This window comes from Drosophila mojavensis, unplaced genomic scaffold (assembly GCF_018153725.1).
Source record: "Drosophila mojavensis isolate 15081-1352.22 unplaced genomic scaffold, ASM1815372v1 contig_136, whole genome shotgun sequence".
Classification (NCBI taxonomy): domain Eukaryota; kingdom Metazoa; phylum Arthropoda; class Insecta; order Diptera; family Drosophilidae; genus Drosophila; species Drosophila mojavensis.
The window spans coordinates 2842883-2865731 of NW_025318667.1; the positions used below are offsets into that span (position 1 = coordinate 2842883).

Here is a 22849-nt window from a genome sequence, read left to right on the forward strand (position 1 = left end):
ACAGGCATGCGCCGCCAGCTGAATTAACTCGCTTAAGATTAACTACAATTGCAATCATAATAATATATATATTTATATATACACACATGCTTGACATACTTGCATTTGATTCACATATGTGTATACAACTCATGTGACGTACATGTGTGACGTCACTCTCTGGGCGTACGTCACGTGCTATCCTTGCAAAGCTGTGCGCAAAGTAACGGTAGTTGGCCAAAACAAAATGCAAATTCTGTTGAGAACGGCCAGCAATGAGTGTGACAGAGACAACCATACTTACTGTCTGCCTGTCGCCCTAGGTGTAAGCGAGATGTTAGCTGCATATTGAACTTGCTCGACTTTGAAGTTATTTTCTCAACGTCCGTGAGAATTTTTTTTTTTTTTTTTTCAAATTCAAATCCTAGCTTCAATGAAGTTGCCTACGATTCCAGTGTCAAATATTTTCATTGTTCATTGCCAGCAAATTAAGGAAACTGTAACACACGTCGAAATTTCAAAAAAAAAAAAAAAGTAAATAAAAAATTAAAAAAATTCCAACAAAAAGTTTCTAATGGATATTTTTATCAAAATGCCTGATGTGCCATCGCGTGATGAAGTGCAGAATCTAAGCCTGGGTGAGCTTGCTTGTGTCACATATTTCCATTCGTAATAGCGCCATCCTGACTTATGCCCGTGTGTTTATAGATGAGTACTTTCGTTTGTATGTGCAAAATAAGCCGGTCATGAGAAAGCGGAGTACTTATCCGTATCCGGGTTCGTATGGTCCGGCTCAGTATTCGGGTCGGTATCCGAGTCAGGCGCAACAGCGCCGTCGCTACGAGCGCTCGCACTACTTTGCGCCGGAATATCAGCGCCAGCAGCAGGAGCAGCAGCAAAAACTGCTAAAGCAGCAGAAAAGTCCACAGCAGCAGCAGGAACAACAGCCTGAGAGCATGTTTATGGACCTAGATATCCTCAACAATCTGCGCCAGGAGATGGAGCTGCTGCGGAAGCAATGCGTCAGCGAGTATCGTCAGCTGGAGCACCGTTTGGGCGTGCAGCGCGCGGAAGGTATCCAGGAGATGCGGCGGCTCTTGGAGCGCCATCATTATGCGCGCCACACGTTGCAGATGCGCATCCACGATGCGGAGCGCATTTATCGACAGCGCGACATCGATGATCAGAGCATCATGCAGCTGCGCAAACAGCAGCAAAAACTGAAGCAGGAGCAGCAGGAGAAGGCAGCTGACAGTTTGGAAATCAACAACAACGATGTGTCCGGCACTCCGGAGCACGAACTGCTGAAGCTACCGCGACTTAAGTCGCCAGAGCTGCCGCATTGGTATATATCGCCCACTCATGCCAAGGAAGACCCGAAGGATAGCGAATTCAAGCTCGACGATGTTGACTTTGGCGGCACTGGCATCTCCACTAAGGAGGTCATCGCCGAGATCCAGGAGGAAATGGAGGACGACATCAACAGCGATATGCTCTATATACCCACCAACTTCTCACTGCACGAATAATCGTATACACTGACTAAAGAAAAAAAAAGAAAAAAAAAAAAAAAAAAAAAAAACATAAAAAGACAAAGAATGAACATATAATATTACTATAAATATTGAGCACTCTACACTCAATATAAATGCCTAAGACCTGAAGGAATATACGAATATTTGTATACACTATAAAAGGAAAAGGCAAAATATGAGCAAATATTGAAGAGCACATAAAAAATGAGTATACATAATATATACAATAATAATTAATATTAAAAAAAAAAATAATAAAAAAATTAAAACAATTACGAATCCATAATACACTACATATAAAACAGATTTTTGACTTATACGAATAATTGTATACACTATAACAGCATACTCCGCTAATATAAACAAAATCCGCATAATCTTTAAATTAAATGCATGTTAAATAAACGAATATTTTAATAAAAATATAATAACAATAATAATATAATATAATTATTGCCGGAAAATGCATCTACTAAATCTTAAAAAAAAAAAATACGAATTTAATGTACTCTTTAAATATAGGTGTATGGAAACCTTATCTATATAAGGAAAACAAGCAGCCAAGAAATATCTTTACTGGATAGATGCATTAATGGCGAATGACTTGCGCTGCAACCACTTGAGCCACCGTCCGTTTTAGTTGCGCTGCTTGCAACATGTTGCATAACAGCAACGGCCCAGACGACAACAACAACAGCAACAGCAACACTTTAACGATGGGCCAAGTCTTGTTCAAACAAGCGCAACTGATTTTTACAATTGAACGAATCCACAATTCATGTCGATAATAATATCAATTACTATTACTATTACTATTACTATTACTATTACTATTACTATTACTATTACTATTACTATTACTATTACTATTACTATTACTATTACTATTACTATTACTATTACTATTACTATTACTATTACTATTACTATTACTATTACTATTACTATTACTATTACTATTACTATTACTATTACTATTACTATTACTATTACTATTACTATTACTATTACTATTACTATTACTATTACTATTACTATTACTATTACTATTACTATTACTATTACTATTACTATTACTATTACTATTACTATTACTATTACTATTACTATTACTATTACTATTACTATTACTATTACTATTACTATTACTATTACTATTACTATTACTATTACTATTACTATTACTATTACTATTACTATTACTATTACTATTACTATTTCTATTACTATTACTATTACTATTACTATTACTATTACTATTACTATTACTATTACTATTACTATTACTATTACTATTACTATTACTATTACTATGGCTATTACTATTACTATTACTATTACTATTACTATTAGTATTACTATTATTACTATTACTATTACTATTACTATTACTATTACTATTACTATTACTATTACTATTACTATTACTATTACTATTACTATTACTATTACTATTACTATTACTATTACTATCACTATTACTATTACTATTACTATTACTATTGCACTTTCTGTCTCTGTTTTGTTTATTGTTTTAACTAAATTTCAGTTTAAGTTTCCGCTGTTTAATTAAACTCTCTGTCCGTCCGTCGGCTCATTCGTCCGTCCGTTTTATGATATTTTTTGTTTTTAATGAGGTGTCACCTTTTCCCTTTGAAGTGCAGATGACCGCCAGCCAAGCGGTTGTCGAAACGTCGAGCTGCACGTCTACCAACCAAATACATGTATGTATGTAAGTATATATATCCACATACATATATATATATCTATATGTATCATCGAGTGGAGCAGCGCCAGCGAGTGTGTTTGCCAATGTCCAAGCGTTCAGGCTAAAGCAAATCATGAAATGAAGAAAAACATAAATACGATGCAAAGAAAAAAGAAATCAAATCGTTGCGCAGACGCTTCAAGTCAGTTGATAGTTGGAGCTGGTCACGCTCGGACCGTACGCAAAAGCAGCTCTGCCCACTCTGCTTACACTGCCAACTCCGCCTACTACGCCCACTGCGCCCTGGCCTGCGATTCCGGATTTTATTTTCGCGCTTTTACTTTCATTTCGTAAGCGCCGCGTTTCATAATCTCTCACGCAATGCTCAAGATTTCGCTGCTGTTGCTGCTGGCCGTGCAGCTGGCGCTGGGCCTGCCCCTGGCGCCTGCCACGCCGGACGGTGCCACGCCCATCGATGCACAAGTCTCGGCCGCAGATTTCGGTGCACTCGATGCGTTTGCAGAAGATGCGGCCGACAGTTCAGAGAGCTCGGCCGCCAGCGAGGCGGGCTTCAAGGTGCGTATAGCCAAAGTATTCTGTACAGTGAACACACGCTAAGTGAACTCACGAACAACACTCAACAGATCTCGCTGCTGCCCGAGCCTGCCAAGACAGCGGAGTCTGTGAATCTGGAGCGCGAGGCTCTGCCCTCCAAAGTGCTCAGCGCCTACGACAATACACAGCAGAAGCTGACTGATCTCACGCATGTAAGTGACTGATCACGGGATCAGTACCCAGTGATCACTGATTGCAGATCACTGCTGATCACTTTTGCTACTGTTGATCACAGCGGCTAATGGCTGGTGATCACAGCCGATCACTAACCACTGAGGATCACTGCTGTTCATATATCCCTAATCATTGTTGATCACTGATCACTGCATATCATTGCTTATCACTGACCACTGAGAATCAGTGCTGATTACATACATATTCCAGACCACTTGTGTTCACTGATTACTGATCACTGCGGATCACACATCCTTGACCTCTGCTGATCACTTTTGATCACTGCCTATCACTGACCATTGCTAATCACTTACCACTGAGGATTACTTGTGATCACTAATTACTGATCATATATTCCTGACCACTGCTAATCACTGCTTATCGCTGACCACTGCGGATCACTTGTGATCACTGATTACTGATCACTGCTGATCACAGATCCCTGACCACTGCTAATCACTGCTTACCACTGACCACTGAGGATCACTGCTGATCACTGCTAATCACTGCTGATCACTTTTAATCACTTATCACTGATCGCTACTGTTCACTGATCACTTTTATTAATTGCAGCCTGTGCCCATTTTGGACAGCATCAGCGAGCATGAGAAGTATGGCAACAATGGTGACAAGTTCGACAACATATCGCGCTCAATTGTCAATGGCTATGAGGCCTTCTCCAATTTTCTCAACAGTTTCATACAGGTGAGTTTGCCCTTCCCTCTCTCTCCCTCTCTCACTCAACCACCGCATCTGTAGCTCTTTTCGTGTGTGAATTGTCTGCGCTTGCGTTACTTGATTCACACGTTGCATTGCACAAGAGCTGCCTCGCCCCAAGCCCCGCTCGTCTCTCTCTCTCACTCTCTCTCTCTCTCTGTTGCCCTCCCCGCTTCTGGTTTTGTTTAAGGTTCCGCCCGAAGGCCGAACCTAAACAAATAGTCACAGCTATAAATTATTTAATAGCTCTATAAAAAAGCTCAGCATATTTATGGCTCATGATATGTTCAATCATATATGCAAAAATTGTTATCTATGTTTTGTATATGATTTGAGTTCCATAATTCGAAAAGCTTCAACATTGTCCTTACATAGGGCTTGCACTTTCTTGAATTAGGCCTAAGGGGCTTAGGCTAAGCCTAAAGTTGAACTAGGACACGTCTGTAATTAGCTCATTTGGCTTATATATATAATATATATTTCCTATAAAAACTGTCCTACCGAATTTTCCAATCAATGTTGGCTTTTGCTCCACTACCTTTTTTACACAATTTTCTCAATCAAAGTAGGCCTTGACTCGACCGACTTGATTTGGTCGCCAGCATCAGAGCTCAGTCCTCACTCATAAGTTATTTCTACAGCTGAACACATTATTTGAAAAAAAAAAGTATAAAATTTTATTTTTCCGACAAAAAAATATATAAGTAGTTGAAATTAAATAATCGAAAATGTATTCTGGAAAAAAGAAACGTTATTCAAAAAGTGAGGCAGAAAATTCGCCTCTAGCCGTCCGTACTCCACACTCAAAATGGAATCGTAATGTGCCCAAGCAAGTCCAGTTTGAGGATAGTGACAACGATTTTGATATGGACGACTATCAGGCCCTAGGCACCGCTAGGCACTATAAAGTATTGGATATATTGAACAAGACAAATCGCTTGGGCTATCCGTCAGAGGATGGCGAAATAATTAGTGATATTAGCGATCCTGAAGTAAGCGAATATATACATTGGTTCAGCCCGTTCACAAGCTGAGAAAAAAGAACTTATTAGCTGTCTGCCCCAGCTGGAAATGTCTGTCCGTCCAAGATGCTCTGTGTAGATGCCCGTGGGCTCATTGATACATGAATCCATGGATCCGTTAATTCATAGATCCGTTAATCTATGAGTCCGATGGTCCGACCCATTGATAAATAAGTCTATGGGCTAGTGGATCGATGGATTGATGAATTGATGGATCCAACGGACCATCGGACTCATAGGCTAAAGTATCTATGAATTAACAGATCCCTGAATCCATCGATCCATTGGCCCATAGACTTATTTATCAATGGGTCGGTGTATTATTCATAGGATCCATTTGCGCGTTTATCAATTCATCTATTGATCCGTTGTTCCATTGTTCCATTAGTGCGTTCATACGCCGATATCTTAATCATTTCATCAATTTATCTATTGATCCATTGGTCCGTTTATCCACTGATACGTGAATCCCTTGGTTCATTGAGATCTAGATCTTTCTCTGCTAGCGAATCAGCAAGATACGTTTCAGAGTGTACTGCCATTTCTATGAAGTGTGAACGAGTATTGTATAGTCGGTTATAACCGACTCTCTTTGGGATCGCAACTAACTCCTCGACTTGTGCAGTCTGTAGAGCATATCAATCCACCGTTGAAAGTGATGCCGCGAATTCGTATGCACAGTCAAAAGGAAAGTCATCGCACTAAGCCCAGTGGCACTCGCCAAATTGCCCGGAAGATGGTGCAATGCCTAGTCGAATATCCTCCTATAAAGCCCAAGGCCAAGATATTGCGCCGCGTGCCACTCAAATGTGAGAAACACTTTAAGAAATTGAACAAGCTTATTGCTCGTGGATGTAAACCACCCAAGGTGCTACTGGATCCAGCTCCGGTTTTTACTTATTTGAACGACCATATCGTCGAGCTCTTTGGCATGCTTTCTTTACTATTTATAACAGCATTATTGCTTCTAAGCTATATGTACTGCAAGCCTCGCAAGCTCTCGTTCTTTGATCGTCTGTTGCGCTTGATTATTTATTATATTTATAATAATTCTTGTTATGATCGTAGTTACTTCTAGGCCTATCTGTAAAATTTTGATGGTCTAAATATATGCATGCAAAATTATCGATCATTTGTAATCGATAAAAAATCTCTTGTTTTTTCTTTGGATATATGTATACTTATGATGGTATCTCTTTGCTCTATCTTCTATCTCAGAGTTTCTTATTATTTATTCATTCTCGGTTCATCTAATCTAATTGCTGATTTCTTCATAAATGTAAATGTGCTGACAATAAGCCTAGTCTTACGTCTCTAGCACAGCAGTTTTCCCTTGCTGCCACCTCTTTTTGCCCCAGACCCTGCTCTTCCTTGAACTCCTCACCAAGGTAGAGCTCGCCTATCAGCCCTCTTCATCCACAGTCTAAAGCCCTCTCACTCTGTTGTTATCAGCTTCAGACTTAACTACCTAAAATCCACTGCAGCAAATATCAATATTAAGGAACGATTGATGTGAATATATTGATAGATGTATTGAATAATATATACAATAGAATATTTTCTTACATTTATCGTCTGCATTACAGAAACCCAAGGAGCTGGCGCGCACCGTTTCGAAGGGAATTACCGCTCAATTGGATATTATCGGAGGCAAGCTGGTGGGTCTCTAGAGAAGAAGAAGGAGTATTGAGGGTTACAACCTCAAAAATGAAAACATCTTTATATTTTATATATTTCTTTAAATTTTTTATTATTAATTTTTTTTTATAACTTTTATTTAAATAAATAGTTTAATTTATTTTATAGCTTAAATAGAACTTTTGTTATTGATTCTGTTTAGGAATGTGCTTGACATATATACGCATACGGTAATATATATATATATCGATATATATCTGTATATTGTATCTATATTCCATATATAAACCTTCGGGCAGTTGTCGTTCCAATAGATCTATATATAGGGAGAGCTATATAAACTAGATGAGCACATCACAATATGGATATACCAGAAAGCTAGTTGGATACAGTGAATAGAGCTGAAGCACGCACCGTCGCTTACAGTGAATACTGAATAAGAGAGAAATACTAATTAGACGAACGGCGAGCTCAGCTGGGCTTTTGGATGATGCATCACTAATAATTATTATAATAAGGCATACGGAAACTAATATTTAAATTAATTTTTGGCACATTTCGCAAAAGAACTTGAAGAAGACGAAGAAGAAAAAGAAGTTGATATCTATATGCATCTATATAGAAATAATCATTATGCATTATATAGCCTTGATCGAGGCGCCGCTTTAGAAATTCTCGCCGCTAGCTACAATCGAGTTCAATCCTCCCAGCTGCTGGTGCGCGTCTGCGGATCGATTGAGGGGGAGTACGACTTGTAGGTGTCCGATGCCCGCTTGTGCTTCACGGTGCAGAACAGCAGCATCGAGGTGATCAGCCCGAACAGCTGCACGAAGGCGATGCCCAGCCCGATGGCGCCCACCACGTTCAGCTGGCCGTTGAACCAGTTCTGCAGCGAGTGGGCGCAGCCCTTGTCCCACCACAGCGACGGATTCTCCGACCGTCCGCAGTCCACACGCATCGCGCCCAGCCCGTCGCCGGAGCCCTCCGTCAGCAGTTGGCGCTGATCGTACAGCTGCCGGCAGCAGGAGTCGGGCACCCAGCGCTTGCCGCTCCATGACTGAATGTCGTACCAATCCTCAAATGACGAGACGCCGCAGCATTCAAACTGTAAGAGAGAGAAAGAGAGAGAGCGTGAAACAGTTGACTTTTATCGACATGCTCTATTCGCAGATGTGGTGGCTTCCTTGCAAAAGAGTCAACTCTTCGTGACTCCAAAACTATATATCCTAGTGCCTCTACAACTGTAATGACTACTGTAAACTACTAGTTAGGCACTGTTTAGCTTCGTAGTTCCACAACCAAGAACTGCAATGCTCTCGTTCCTTAATGACTTTCACCATATACCATTTTACACCAAAAAATTTTCGTTTTCTACACAATTTTTCAGTCAATGTAGGCCTTTGCTCCACTCATTTTCCTATAGAAATATTTTATTATCAGTGTAGGCTTTTGCTCCACTACCTTTTTACACAATTTTGTCAATTAAAGTACGCTTTGAGCTCGACTGACGTAAAAAAGAAAAATAATTAGTTGAAATTTGATAATCGTAAAAATGTATACCGAGAACACCAGATGGTTTCCAATTGTAAAATTGAAATGTTTTAAAATTCATTTCTATTCGCTAAGTTAACCGCGGCTTTAGTTTTTCCAAATACTCTAAAAAATTGTTACTATCGCCTTAAGTGATTTTCAAACGGTGACCTCGAAACAGTTGTCCGGGGTCCTTTCGTATCAGCCTAAGCTAAGAACCTTACAATTCGTTGAGAAAGTCTGATGGTTTTTAAGCTCTATAATTCGGGTCTTAGCTCTAGTCAATTTTTTTTTACCTTATCGACTTATCGTTAACATATTCATAAACTTAATATGAATTCATAACTAACCCATTGAAAATGGGGCATCAGGGTATAATGGTATTCTTGATCAGGGCGACGAGCCGAGTCGATTTAGCCCTATCCGTCTGTCCCTATGTTTGAACGCGTCGATCTCAGAATATATAAGAGCTTGATATATGAAATTTTGTTTTTCAAATTTTAGCCATAACACAACCCAGCTGCTATTGTAGAATCGCTTCTCATATAGTAGGTAACAGATAAAGTAGCCATTCTCCACTATGCCCCACACCCACATAGCGAATAGAGTAAGGAAATATATATATGTATGTTAGAGAGAGAGAGAGAGAGAGAGAGAAATAACTCACCGACTGTTGGACGCTGTCCCAAATGGCGGCCACAGATGGCGCCACCAGGGAGCCCCGATCGCTGGCATTATAGTGACGCTCGATGCCGAAGCGCAGCTCGTTGGCCAGGGTGCGTCCGAGGCCGCCGCGGAAGAGGAACGCAATGGAGCCGACGAGGAACTCGCTCATGAACAGCATCACAATCAGCATGAAGTACTGCAGTGGACAGCCGATTAGATTACAGTAGGCCCTCGATATGGCTGTCGCCCCCCCTTGCACTTACCAGCACGAGCAGGCAGCGCGACTGCACCCAGGCGCCGCAGCAGCCGAAGAAGCTGACCACAAAGCCGATGCCACCGATGCACATGAAGATCGTGTCCGCACTGAGGCCCGCATGCTGCGGCAGCAGCGTTGCGTAGCCCTCGTAGCTGAGGCGCAGCCACAGTCCAGCGCCGAGAAAGGCGCAACTGCAGAGCTGTAAGCAAATTAAGATAAAACATATCGATAATTATCGATAGCAAGTTTGCGATGTAAGGCATAGAAGAGCAGATGAGTGATGGGAGGGAGAGCGATAATCTGATTATCGGCAAAAGATAGCAAAGGATGTCAAAAAATGCCACAATTTATCGATAATAGCCGATTTCAAGTGAGGGATGTGAGATAAGTAAATGAGAGGTGATGAATGGTGGGGTGGACAGGGAGGTAGGCAGAGGGAAAAGATAGCTATTGGTAAACGAATGCGAAAGATAGTAATAAGAGATATAATATATCGATGATAATCGATAGCGAGTAACGTATGGAAAGGCGTCGAAAAGGGAGAGAGTGGGGTACGACAACAACATATACCAATTATCGATAATAATCGATAGCAAGTGTGGGGTGAAAGGCATTAAACAGAAGAAGATGAGAGACGATAAGTGATTGAAGGGCTTATTATCGATAAATGGTTGCATTGAAAATGCAGCAACAGCTGCTGCAACAGCCTGTTGCCTAACAAAAGAGAGAGAGGTAGAGAGGATGGCAGTGAGACAGAGATAGCGCTAGAGAGTTTGTGAGACAATGGAACAACTTTGACGTTTCCGCTGCAGACGAGGCTGAGAACTTTTAGCCGGCGTCGCATCGATTTCATGTATTGTTGTCCATTGTTGTTGTAGATGTTGTTGTTGTTGTTGTTGCAGCAACAACAGCAGCATATCCGGCCCTGGCCGCGTTGTCAGCTGGTTATACGAAAAAAATATATATTTAAAGCTAAAAAAACTCACCCACAAAATGATGTTGAGCCAGCAAAAGGTGCGACGGATGCATGTGTAGCCGGCGTTGCCCATCTTCCAGCGAGCAGCTAAAGAGAGAGAGAGAGAGAGAGAGAGAGAGGGTAAAGAGAGTATGCCAAAGGGAGACAGAGAAAAAGAGAGAGAGAGAGAGTATGCATAAATCAGGCGCAAAGACTTGAATGCGCGTTGCGCTGCATTCATTAGATACATTTGTATCTATTAAATGCGCGCTTTTTTCGGATATCACTGGGAACAAATGTATGTGTGTGTGTGTGTGTGTGCTGTATAAATAAATTCTAATTCATAAATTTCAACAAATTATTTCTGTTTGTCTCATTTTTCCATTGTATTTCCTTTGCAGCGATGTAACTGGATAAATGCCAGCGGGAGCTATATGAATATATATTAGATATAATATATATATATATATATATATGCATGTATGTTTGTATGTATATATAAATATATATATGCATGTCTGTATATATTAAGCAATTGGCTAGCCGCAAAAATTGCAGCTGTTGCATATAGATACACACACACACACACACACATACATATGTAAAGCTTAATAAATTGACGACTTACAACAACAACAACAACAACCACTGCGATTATTATGAAATTCTACAGCTCAAATTACAGAAAAACAACAGCAGCTACGGGGGGCATTACTAGGATCAGAGGGAATACCAAATAAACCCATTTGCTTACTCGTTTTCTCCAGCTGCGTCTAGTTTTTCTTTTTTCTTTCGTATTTGCCTTAAATAGTAAGCGTAGGTCAGTCGAATCACAGTTGACCCCAAATTCCAATTGAATTGTTTAGCTTACATTAGATTTACAATAGAGCCAAAGGGAGAGAGAGAGAGGGGGGGGAGGAAGATAGAGAGAGACTTACTCTGACCTAAGCTTGACTAGAAACATGAAACTAATTATAGCTAGACAAATGAATTGCTTGGGACTAGGCACTGCCCAGTTAAGCAGACGAAAGTCGGAAGCTAATCGACTATAAGATAAGATAGACTTAATAGAGGCCAACATTTTCCAGATTTTTCGGGAAATGGGCAAATTTTGAGGGTTAGAAGAGCAAAAAAGATAAAGCTATAGAAAGAGACGAGAATATATACAGATAAAGCTAGATATAGAAACCCTATAGGGCAAATCTATGGAATATATATGAATATATGAAACGATCTAGATACGATAGTCGAAGTTGAAGAATTAAACGGTACATAGAGATTTGTGGAACTCATAGCTGTTCCAGTTTTAGCTGTAGGTAGTTTTACCTACTCTAATCTTTAGAAAGCATTTCTAAGAGAGGTTTCGCTATACGAGCTAGAGGGGTTAAGGATTGTTTATAAATATATCTGTATAGAGTTAAATAAGTCCCTATATAAATATAAATATAAATCAATATAGATTTGGTATATCATAGATATAGCTATAGATAGATCAACAGATAGCCAGGCATCTCTGGTTACAGTTCATGTAAAGTGGTATAACCCAAGGAAGCATTCTTAAATTGGCTAAACTTTCCGGTACTTAACTGAAGGCATAACTGGAATAGTAAAGAACATAAAAGTCTTAGGATAGACAATATGAAAAGTTACTCAGGCCGAGAATTCTCCGTCTCGATACCAGCTCGACGTGATTCCTTGAGATATCATTGCGGCACGAAAGTTTTGCCATGCTGCTAATTGAGTTAGAGGCAGAGACAGAAGCAGAAGTGGAGGCGGGGGTGGAGGCCGAAGTAGACTCAGAGGAAGAGGTAGAGGCAGCGATAGAAGCAGAAGCGGGGGTGAAGGCAGAGGTAGAGGCAGAGATAGAGGCAGAAGTAGAGGAAAAAACAGAAGCAGAAGCTGAGGTAGAGGCAGAGGTAGAGGCACAGGCAGTGGCAGAATCAGAAGCGGAGGTTGAGGCAGAGGTAGAGGCAGAGCCTCAGGCAGAAACAGAAGTAGAAGCTGAGGTAGAGGCAGAGGTAGAGGCAGAGGTAGAGGCACAGGCAGAGGTAGAGGCAGAGCCACAGGCAGAAACAGAAGTAGAAGCTGAGGTAGAGGCTGAGGTAGAGGCTGAGGTAGAATATATCATGAAAGTGGACAGGCAAGGGCACAGCTGCAATCAGTTTTCATTAGAGCAAAAACAAGTGGAGCATTCGTGGTAAAGGGGTGGTCGGCTGGAGGGGGCGTGGCGGTAGCGAGGGCGAGGGCGTGGGCTAGGCAAACGAAAATCGCGAGCACGCGCCAAGGAAGCAGCAATCAGTGTCAAGCAAAAGTGTTGCATGCAACAACTAGAGCAACAGCAGCAACCGTCTAACCCAGCCGACTGCTCATAATCGTAATGATGATAATAATGATAATGATGATGACGATGATGATGATGTTGCCTCAATGAAATAGTTGCAAATAATGCGCAACATGGGCTTGGGGGCCACAGTTGAGCTGTGCGACAAGTGCGAACAATTGCTGTGCGCAACAACAACAGTGACAACAACCGCAGCAACAACAACAACAACAACAACTGTAACTGTCGCTCGCTTATTTTTCAATTTAACTCAATAACGCGACGGACTTAATGCCATTTGGCGCTGGAAATTTGCGATTTACTTATGCCCACTGCCACGCCCACAGTCATAGCACTGCCCACTTCAACTAGCAACTATCTAGCTACGTGTGTGTGTGTCTGTGTCTGTGTTTGTGTTGGTGTGCGGATGTGCGAGAGTGATTTATGTGCACACATCAAAAATTGCCCAGTTGCCCAAATGTCGCTGCCATAGTTCAGAGATCTCAGAGTTGCCAAAGCTGTCAAAGGGTTAGACCAGAGAGGGTGGGGGCGTGGTCGAGTGCTGGACGAGCCAAGGGGACAGAGTGTGGAGGCAGCGAGGCAAAGTAGCTGTTGCTGTTGCTGCTGCTGTTGCTATTGCTGCTGCTGTTGCTGTTGTTGCTATTGTTGCTGCTATTGCTGTTGCTGCTGTTGTTGCTGGCATGTCCTGTGTTGCTATGTGGAAAGAGCTGCTATATATAGAAGAGTTTATATTGCTCTTGCTGTTTGCTGTGTCCTGTATTGCTGTGATGCAAGATAGCTGTTGCTGCTGTTGTTGCTTCTGCTGTTAAGTATAATTGTGGGACACGCTACACAGAGAGAGAGAGAGTGAGAGAGAGTGAGAAAGAGAGAGAGATGGGCAAAGGAGTTTGAGTAGAATGACAGTAGTGTTGCTGTTGCTGTTGCTGCTGTTGGAGGTGTTGTTGCTGCTGCTACTCCACTCTACCCAGTATTACTATGTGTAGAGGGAGACACTGAAATGAGCTGTTGCTGTTGCTATTACTAATGTTGCTGTTGTTGTTGCGCTTGCTGCTGCTGTTGATGTTTGTCTGTTTGTCTGTTGCTGCTAGCATGTCCTGTGTTGCAGTGAGGAAAAGGAAGTTGCGCTGCTGTTGTTGTTAGCTGTTGCTACTGCTGCTGGTATATTCTGCATTGCTGTGCACAGCATGAAATGAGCTCTAGCTGTTGCTGTGGCTGCTGCTGTGGGGCAGATGGACATGGTACAGAGAGTGTATATAGAAAGGGGGAAAGGGAGAGAGAGCTAGATGGAACTAGAGTGAGCGAGACAGAGAAAAGATCAAAGAAGTTTGAGCGGAATGGCAGTTAATACAAGGGAGCTGATGTTGCTGTTGCTGTTGCTCTCGCTGTTGCTGTTGGCACTGTATTGATGTCTGTATACGCAAAGAGCTGAAATTAGCTCTAAATGTTGCTGTTGTTGCTGCTGCTGCTGCTGCTATTGCTATTGCTACGATTGTTGTTGCGATTTATGGCAAATATTGCTACTGCTGTTGGACCAACATAGAGGAAGCGCAAACAGTGAGCAGAGTGACAGTTAACCGGAAGCAGATGCTGTTGCTGTTGCTGCTCCTCCATGCTATTGCCCATGTTGCTGCTGTCAATGCTGTTGCTGTCATTTGTATTCCTCTATCAGACGGAATGTTTGAGCGAAAGGACAACGCATTCGCTCAGCCTGAGGCAACTGCTCTCGTTGCTGTTGTTGTTGTTGTTGTTGTTGTGTGTTGTTGGCAATTGCTGATAAGCGAAAATTAGATTGAGCCGGAAGTTGAGTTAAATGACAGCACATTAATGCATTATGAGACGAGCAATGCCTATGATATTGCTGTCAGACGAAAGGATAGAGCAGCAGCAATTTATTGATTATATAGCAACTGTTGCTGCTGCTGTTGTTGTTGCTGCTGCTGCTGCTCCTTACTGTTGTTGCTCCTGGTAGTGTCTATATTGATAAATGAAGTTCCTAAAAGGATAACAAAGCGCATGTTGCTGGCAGCAGTAAATGTTGCTGTTGTGCCGGCTGCTGCTGCTGCTTAGCATGTTGCTGCTGTTGCCCATATTGGAAAGTAGTCAAAAGTGAACTTTGAGAGCTAAGTAAGGGCAATGGCAGCAGGTGTTGCTGTTGTTGTTGCTGGTGCTGATGCTGTTGTTACTACAAATTGCTATTGATGTTGCTGTTGATCTTGCTGTTGCTGCTGCTCCTGCTGTTGTTGCTCCTGCTAGTGTCTATATTGATAAATAAAGTTTGTAAAAGGCTAACAAAGCAAATGTTGCTGTTGCGCCTGCTGCTGCTGCTGCTCAGCATGTTGCTGCTGTTGCCCATATTGGAAAGTAGTCAAAAGTGAACTTTGAGAGCTAAGTAAGGGCAATGGCAGCAGGTGTTGCTGTTGCTGTTGTTACTATAATAACTATTGCTATTGATCTTGCTGTTGCTGCTGCTCCTGCTGTTGTTGCTCCTGCTAGTGTCTATATTGATAAATAAAGCTTGTAAAAGGCTAACAAAGCGAATGTTGCTGTTGTGCCTGCTGCTGCTCCTGCTGCTGTTGATGTTGTTGCTACTATTCCTGCTAGTATTGTCGCTGCAGCAGCACATATTGCTGCTGTTATAGAAAGTTAAGGCAAATGTACAAAATTAGGTTCCATTGCTGTGCTGACTAAAGCAACAGCTGCTGTTGTTGCTGCTGCTGCTGTTGCTGCTGCTGCTGTTGTTGCTGCTGCTGTTGCTGCTGCTTGTGTCTGTTGTTGTGCAACAGGCAAACTATCTAAGCTGCTTTGACACTGACAAAAGTCGCTCTAAGACGAAATCTTTTGCTGCTGTTGCTGCTATCAAAGCTGCTGCTGCTGTTGTTGTTGCTGCTGCTGCTGCTGCTGCTCATTTTCATGGCCAGCAATTGTCGTTTTGGCTCGCTAGACCGCATTTCGCAGACATTTTCACTGACGCTTGACCAGCCGCCAAAGTTGTTGTTGTCAATGTTGCTGCTGCTGTTGTTGTTGTTGTAAAAAGTGTCGCGCTTTACAGCAAAAAAAAAATGAAAAAAAGTTTTCTCTTTTTTGCGCCGTCTCTTGGCTCTGCTCAAAGCGGGCCAATCTATGGCCATCTATCCGGCTTGAAGTTGGTTTGTTTTCTTTGTGGTTGTTGCTGTTGTTATTTTTAAGAGCTTCACTCTGACGACATCCCCCGTTCAGCCTCTACCCCCACCCGCCAGCCAGGCCTGCCTGCCGCCCCCTTCGGCTTTTGTACATTTCTTTTCAGTTGCAAATTACTTCAAGTTGTTGGGAATCTGGTTTTGTGTGGCGGCGGCGGCGGCGGCGGCAACTGTTGCTGCTGTTGCTGTTGTTGCTGCTGTTGCTGTTGCTATTGCTGCTGTCAATAAACTGTGCAAGCTGCTATTTTGTTGTTGTTGCTATGGTTGTTGTTGTGTCTCTAGAGCTCGCATAATAAATAAATAAATATTTACAATAAATAAACTTGAAACGCGGGCGTAACAAGTGAGCTGCATAAATATCAGCAGCACATGCTTAACCAAAGATACATGTACATGATTTCATACACACATGCATACATATATATATGTATATAGAGTCTATATATATTGGCAGCACATACTTTTTGTTTTTATAACGCTTCGATGTTCGTTCGCAACACAAAAATAATAACAAATGCCACAGCAAAAAAATTTCAAAAAAAAAAACACTCAACAAAAAAACTGTAAAATATCAAAACACTTTTACATATATTTTGTACGCTTTTGTTAATTTTTTAAATATTTTTTAAAAATTTGTTTACTTTAACTCTCTTTTTTTTTTTGCTTGTTTTACAACACTAATAATTCGTTAGGCAAATGCAGCAGAGCCAGAAAAAAAAAATATTTGAATTTAATTTATATGTATTATTTGTTTAATTTCTTTTTATATTTTTGATTTAGTTAAATTTATTTATATTTATTGTCCGCTGCCTCGACGCGTGCTGCTGCTGCTGCTGCTGCTGTTCGTTCTATGCGCTCGCAGCGACTGTTCAAAATCGACTGAAAATTGTAAACTGAAAATTCTTCGCCGTCGACGTTAAAAATAGTCACAAAACACGCACGAGAGACGGCGAAATGTTGCTGCAGCTGCTGCCACAATGGAGCATGTTGCAAGCTCTCTTTCTCTCGCTCTCTCTCTCTCTCTCTCTCTCTCTCTCTCGCTCTCTCTCTCTCTGGCGTACGCCCGTTGCATACTTATGAATGGGATTTATGTTTAGGTTTTCAGTGTCACGTTTTGATCCACATTTCAGAGACAAATCGAGCAGAGAAACGGCCCATAAAACCGAACTCTACAAAAAAAAAAAAAAAACAAGTAAGAAAGCTCTAGTCGAGACTGCTCGACTACGAGATCCCCTGAACCCTTGGAGCAATAGATATTTCAATACTTTTTCGCGACTTTCAGCTTACACAAGAAACACGCACACACACACACACGTACGCAAACACAGGCACACATAAACACACACACGCATACATACACAAACGCATACACACACACACATACACACACACATACACAAACACATACACACACAAGCAACCACGCATAAACACGCATGGGCTGCAGTGTGCGCTTACTATGAGAACTTAATTGTTTAATAACTTTTTTTATGGACGTACGATCTTCATGAAACTTTTAGATTATGATTATAACATGAATATGCATGTAATTGCCAAAGCACAAGTCTCTAGTATTTGAAATACGCTTTTTACAAAAGTGAGGGTGAGGGGGGAGAATTTAGAGGTGGGGGGTAAATTTTAACAAAAACCGAAATTGTATAAATTGCATATAAGCATACATTAAAAATTTGGAGTCTCTAGCAATAAAGGTGTAGAAGATATAATTTTATAACAGGGTTTCGATAAGGTTTTTTATCGATAAAAAAAGATCGAGATGAGTTATCGATTTTTAATGATAAACTTGATATGCGCGCTGTAATTACGGACATTTTAAAAAAATTTGAAGTCTCTAGCTCTTATATCTTCTGAAATCGACGCGTTCATACATACGGACAGACGGACAGACGGACAGACGGACAGACAGACGGACAGGGCCAAATCAACTCAGCTCGTCGCCCTGATCAAGAATATATATACTTTGTGGGGTCTGCCACGCCTCCTTCTGCCTGTTACATACATTTCAACAAAACCATTATACCCTGATTTCCCATTGAAAATGGGTTCAGGGTATAAAAAAAGTGTGCCTATCCGATATATTAAATGCTATAAACAGCCATAAATCGCTATAAAATCGCGCATACGCCACGTTGGACGAACAAATAAATTAGCCTAAAACAAGAAAATGGAAATTGAAATGGAAATGGAAATGGAAATGAGATGGTGAATGGGTCGCAGCAGCAGCGGCTAGACAAGTGCTGTAATATAATTTAAGAGATTTGTTTAATAAACAAATGCCAACTACGTGGCAGGGTGTATACGACTAGAAGATGCCCTGTCTGACAATAAACAGATGCCGGTCGCATATTCTAATCCAGCTATGGTTTTTCATTTATTTTAACCAAAAGAGCACAATAATTTTCTTGTGCATACGACTAGCAGATACCCTGGAAAATCATATTTATCTCATATAAAGCTTATTGTACCCTTTAGATGAGCGTCTATTGAAAGTTTATCAAAACTAGATCTCATACAGCCATTAAAAATAAGAGAATATGACTAGAAGATACTCTGTAAGCCACATAACATATATGCATACTCTTTTGATGACGTTCTTTTAAATTTATTTGAAATAAAAAAAAAATCTCAGCCATTTAATTTTATATTTATTATTTATATATGAAATAGACGTATTTCCTATTAAATTAGTGTTTCTAATTAATTTCAACAAAAAAATAAATAAAATGCATACCTGGAAGATACCGTGTAAGAGGACAAATTAAGCAGTTTGTATGTTACATATACATTTTTATTTTATTTTATTTTTTTTTTAATTTATTCAATTAAGTAATACAATTATATTACACTTAAAAATTTATAGGAAATATATGACTCATAGATACTCTGTAAAAATATATATAAAAATAAAGAATCAATCACCTGATGAATGTAATACTCACATGTGTAGACTATATGTGATGCCTTATAATAGACATCATGATGAGTAAACGACTAGAACATACCCTGTAAGTCAACAGCTGCTGTATATGAAGTATGTAAAGTTATATATATACATATATGAATATATACATTTTATTTTATTTTATTATTATTATTTTTTTTTTTTTCCAAATGAGTATACGACTAAGAGTTACCTTTCAAACAACAAGTGGCGTAGTTAAGGACTTTATGCCAATCTATTCTAAGTCTGAAGTAATTTCATACTGAATATAAAGCAGAGTATACCTCTTATGTGGCGTAAATATTATTCCATCTTTTGTTCAAATTGAGCGCGTTAGTATCTAAGTTTAGTGTGAGTTCCCTTTACAAAAGCTTAAAGCTTTAGTTGCAACAAAAGCTTTAAGCTCTTGCGTAAGGTGATTTAAAATGAATATAAATAAGCCAATGCCTTAAAGTAATAAATTATCCAACAAATTTGCTACACTGTTTCACTTAAGAGTAGTCGACTTGCTTATACCCTGTACATACGGATGTATCTATAATATGAGCATACATGAATGACACCAGCTGATAGTGCATGCTAATATATACCCTATTTGATCTAAGGCATTTAGTTGGTCAACCTATTTGGGACACTTCACAAGTTACAGGGTAAAGAGATTATAATAATTAATGTTTAAATTTGGAAACAATTTGGGAAAAATTTGCTTTAATGATCAAAGTGAAAGCTGTGCTCTTACAACTCTGTCGTTACGTAAATGATGGATTGGATATGTGCAAAATAACGTAAGACCTAATTATGTTTGATTAGTAATTTCCGAAAATAAGCGTCGTAAGTGGAAAGCTTACTGAACAGCTGAGCACAAAGATAGTTGAGCTTTAGATAACGGGACACATTGAAAGCTGTGTAACAACTTACACAGTTGCTTACGTTACGTTACATACGTAATGATATTATACGTTATCGTTATACGTAAATGATTTCCATAACTCATATAAATTATAGGTAGAAACGTAAACCTTCTTACTTTGCGTTACGTTTAGCTTTGTTACGTAACCTTACGTGATGCCTATATTATTAAATGACAATCGAAAATACATGCATTTCATATCATCTTCTAAGAGACACCCTTGATTACGTTAATTTCAGCTACGTTTCATTACGTTACCTTGTTACGTTAAGCACACATTTAAAATCGTCATAGATAACATTTAAATCCGTTGCTGACATCACACACTACGTTATGCAATCTTACGTCACGTAAGGTCACTGTTGCCCCAGCAAGAAAGACAACCCGTTTTTTAGCCTCATACAAAAATATATTTCATTTTATTTATGCAAACGAACCGATGAAGAAAAGGGGAAAGCAGAAGAAACTAAGCCTAAAGAGTGATAAAAAAAAATATTGATGGGAAAGAAAGAGGAAGGCGAAGAAGAGACTTAACTACACGTAAACGAAATTGGATGCAGTTCATTCCAATTGGACCGGCCCAATTGGAGCTCATTTGTCTTTGCGCAGCTTTTGGCTGGACACCTCGATGGCATCCAACCAGAGCTTGAGATCCGCCGGCATCTCTGGCCGCTTGGCCGCCTCGGGATAGGTCTTGAGCAGCTCGTTGACATTGCACTTGGTGATGCACTGCTTGGAGAGGGCGACGGCGCGGACGAAGCCATCGGCCAGCGTGATGAACTGTTGCTCCAGATAGATGGCCTTGTCATCCCACCAGACGAGTTTCGTCTGGATCTTGTATGGATGGAAGATGGGAATGGTGCGACGATAGCGCACGCTGCTGGCCCCTTGGACGGCGCCGCCGCCGCGCTGACGCACCAGCTCGTAGAGATTGGTCAGCGCATAGAAGTGGAAGCGGGCAAAGTCCAGTTCGCGCAGGTAGCGCGCATTGTTCATGTGCCGCAGGAAGATGTCCACGTCCTGCGAGGTGCACAGCCCGTAGATGGTTGTGGTGTCCGTCACCTTGCGCTTGCCCTGGAACAGCCGGCCGGCAAGCACCGTGAAAATGCAGCGTATGAAGTAGTTAACATCCCAAATGATGTACAAAATGAGCAGCACCACGAGCAGCGACATGGTTCCTGGATCCGCACCAGGCACGAAAACAAAAACAAAACGAAGGCGAAAGAAAATAACTCGTTAGTGGCGAAAGTTTCACATTAAACTTTGGATTTGTGTTCGCAGTGCGCTGCATTGGGAGGGCGAATTCATTTGTTTTTCATGAATATGCAAAAGTATCGATATACATATGTATGAATGTCTGTATGTATGTATATCTTCTGCCTGGCTACTTACTCAATTCTATTTACGCGCGATAATCGAAAAGCTATGATAATGTCGATAATATTGAGAATGAGGCGCGCAGTGTCAATGGCTAGCGCAGGCGATCCACAACTGCTGGCGGCAAGCGACCGAACGCAACTAATACGAAGATATCAAAACAAAAAGCTGCTCAAGTGGCGGAACGACTGCAAAAGACAAGCGAAAGAAAGTTGACCAATCGCAGCGGGAGAGCAACAGTTGGAGCGCCTAACAATGAGAGTAAGAATGCTAATGTGAAGAGAAGCAAGCAGAAGAGAGAGCGCGAGCGCCCGCTTAGAGTGCATTCTAAGCTAAGCTCTTAATTAAAAGCCAAACAAGCAGTGCGAAAGTAGCTGCAAAGCAAAACGAAAGATCATTGACCAATCGCAGCAGAAGAGCGTAAAAATGAGAGTGAGAGTGTGTGTAAGTCAGAGGTCTGCACAGGGCCGGATTACCCCCAACGAAGCCCTAGCCCATCAATTTCTGGGCCCTTTTTTATCACGTCCGTTCTCTTCTTTTTCCATTATAATAGACTCTTTAATTTTTCGGGGACCCCGGGTAACTGTCTATTCTCCTCCCTTATAAATGCGCCCCTGGGTCTGTAGCTCAAGCAAATATAAACTCATATGGGAAGGACAAACCGGGAGAGCGCCTTGATGGTAATGCGAGTGGGAGCTTTCATTTGTGCCGAAAGAGTGTGAGACATTTTAGTGGAATGCAAAGCAAAACGGTTGTCAACCAAAACGAAAGATCACTGACCAATCAAATAAATGGATGACAAAAATGAGAGTGAAGTGCGTGCTAGAAAGAGTGCGCTTAAGACTTAGACCTGCATATGTAAAAGCAGCTCAAGCTAATAGAGTTTTAAGTGCGAAGGACAAAGCAGCAGAGCGTAATGATCAGATTGAAAGCGCGAGTTAGAGAGAGAGCGAAGCAGCATATTAAGAACTTTGAGTGTGAAAGCTTTCGAATCTATGAGTGGAAATGAGTGAGAGCTAGGGCAAAAGCTCTCCTACGCTCCTTGAACACGAGCTCAAGCAATAGTTCAAGCGAATACTTAAAAAAAACGAGCAACAACGAAAGCGCCTAAAGTCCACAGCTCTATCAATTTACATATGTATGTATGTGTGCGCATATATACTAAGCAAACGTGTGTTCAGGTTCAACTGATAATTAAAATAGAATGCAAATCCGAAGTACACTGTACAAACTTACAAAAAACTAAACACATTGTATCAATGTTGAGTATTTAAACAATGAATATAAATAC

The 22849-nt window shown here is 40.8% G+C and overlaps 5 protein-coding genes across 6 annotated transcripts; 3 read left to right on the plus strand and 2 right to left on the minus strand.

Annotated features, from left to right (window-relative positions):
• The first annotated feature begins 370 nt into the window (after positions 1–370).
• Positions 371–1736, plus strand: LOC6585497 (adenylate cyclase, terminal-differentiation specific). The gene is made up of 2 exons (XM_002011089.4): positions 371–617; positions 688–1736. The coding sequence occupies exons 1-2, from the start codon at positions 554–556 to the stop codon at positions 1506–1508; spliced, it is 885 nt and encodes a 294-aa protein (XP_002011125.2). The 5' UTR covers positions 371–553; the 3' UTR covers positions 1509–1736.
• Positions 1737–3323: 1587 nt separating this feature from the next.
• On the plus strand, positions 3324–7502 carry LOC6585496. 2 transcript variants are annotated; one of them, XM_002011088.4, is made up of 4 exons: positions 3331–3798; positions 3867–3989; positions 4585–4716; positions 7337–7502. In XM_002011088.4, exons 1-4 carry the CDS (start codon positions 3604–3606, stop codon positions 7418–7420), a joined length of 534 nt encoding a protein of 177 aa, XP_002011124.2. In that variant the 5' UTR covers positions 3331–3603; the 3' UTR covers positions 7421–7502. The 2 variants fall into 2 exon arrangements, with proteins under 2 accessions (XP_043864876.1, XP_002011124.2); XM_044008941.1 differs by lacking the exon at positions 3867–3989 and having other exon boundaries at positions 3324–3798; positions 7337–7462.
• Positions 5346–6875, plus strand: LOC26527157. The gene is made up of 2 exons (XM_015160930.3): positions 5346–5720; positions 6376–6875. The coding sequence occupies exons 1-2, from the start codon at positions 5457–5459 to the stop codon at positions 6826–6828; spliced, it is 717 nt and encodes a 238-aa protein (XP_015016416.1). The 5' UTR covers positions 5346–5456; the 3' UTR covers positions 6829–6875.
• Positions 7503–7559: 57 nt separating the features above from the next.
• LOC6585495 (tetraspanin-9) lies at positions 7560–17187 on the minus strand. The gene is made up of 5 exons (XM_002011087.4): positions 16774–17187; positions 10827–10903; positions 9848–10039; positions 9586–9780; positions 7560–8493 (listed from the first exon to the last, which is right to left on the minus strand). Exons 2-5 carry the CDS (start codon positions 10887–10889, stop codon positions 8086–8088), a joined length of 858 nt encoding a protein of 285 aa, XP_002011123.4. The 5' UTR covers positions 10890–10903; positions 16774–17187; the 3' UTR covers positions 7560–8085.
• A 3374-nt stretch (positions 17188–20561) lies between these two features.
• On the minus strand, positions 20562–21704 carry LOC6585493 (protein THEM6). Its single transcript, XM_002011085.4, has 2 exons — positions 21574–21704; positions 20562–21359 (listed from the first exon to the last, which is right to left on the minus strand). Exon 2 carries the CDS (start codon positions 21352–21354, stop codon positions 20773–20775), a length of 582 nt encoding a protein of 193 aa, XP_002011121.1. The 5' UTR covers positions 21355–21359; positions 21574–21704; the 3' UTR covers positions 20562–20772.
• Positions 21705–22849: the final 1145 nt, after the last annotated feature.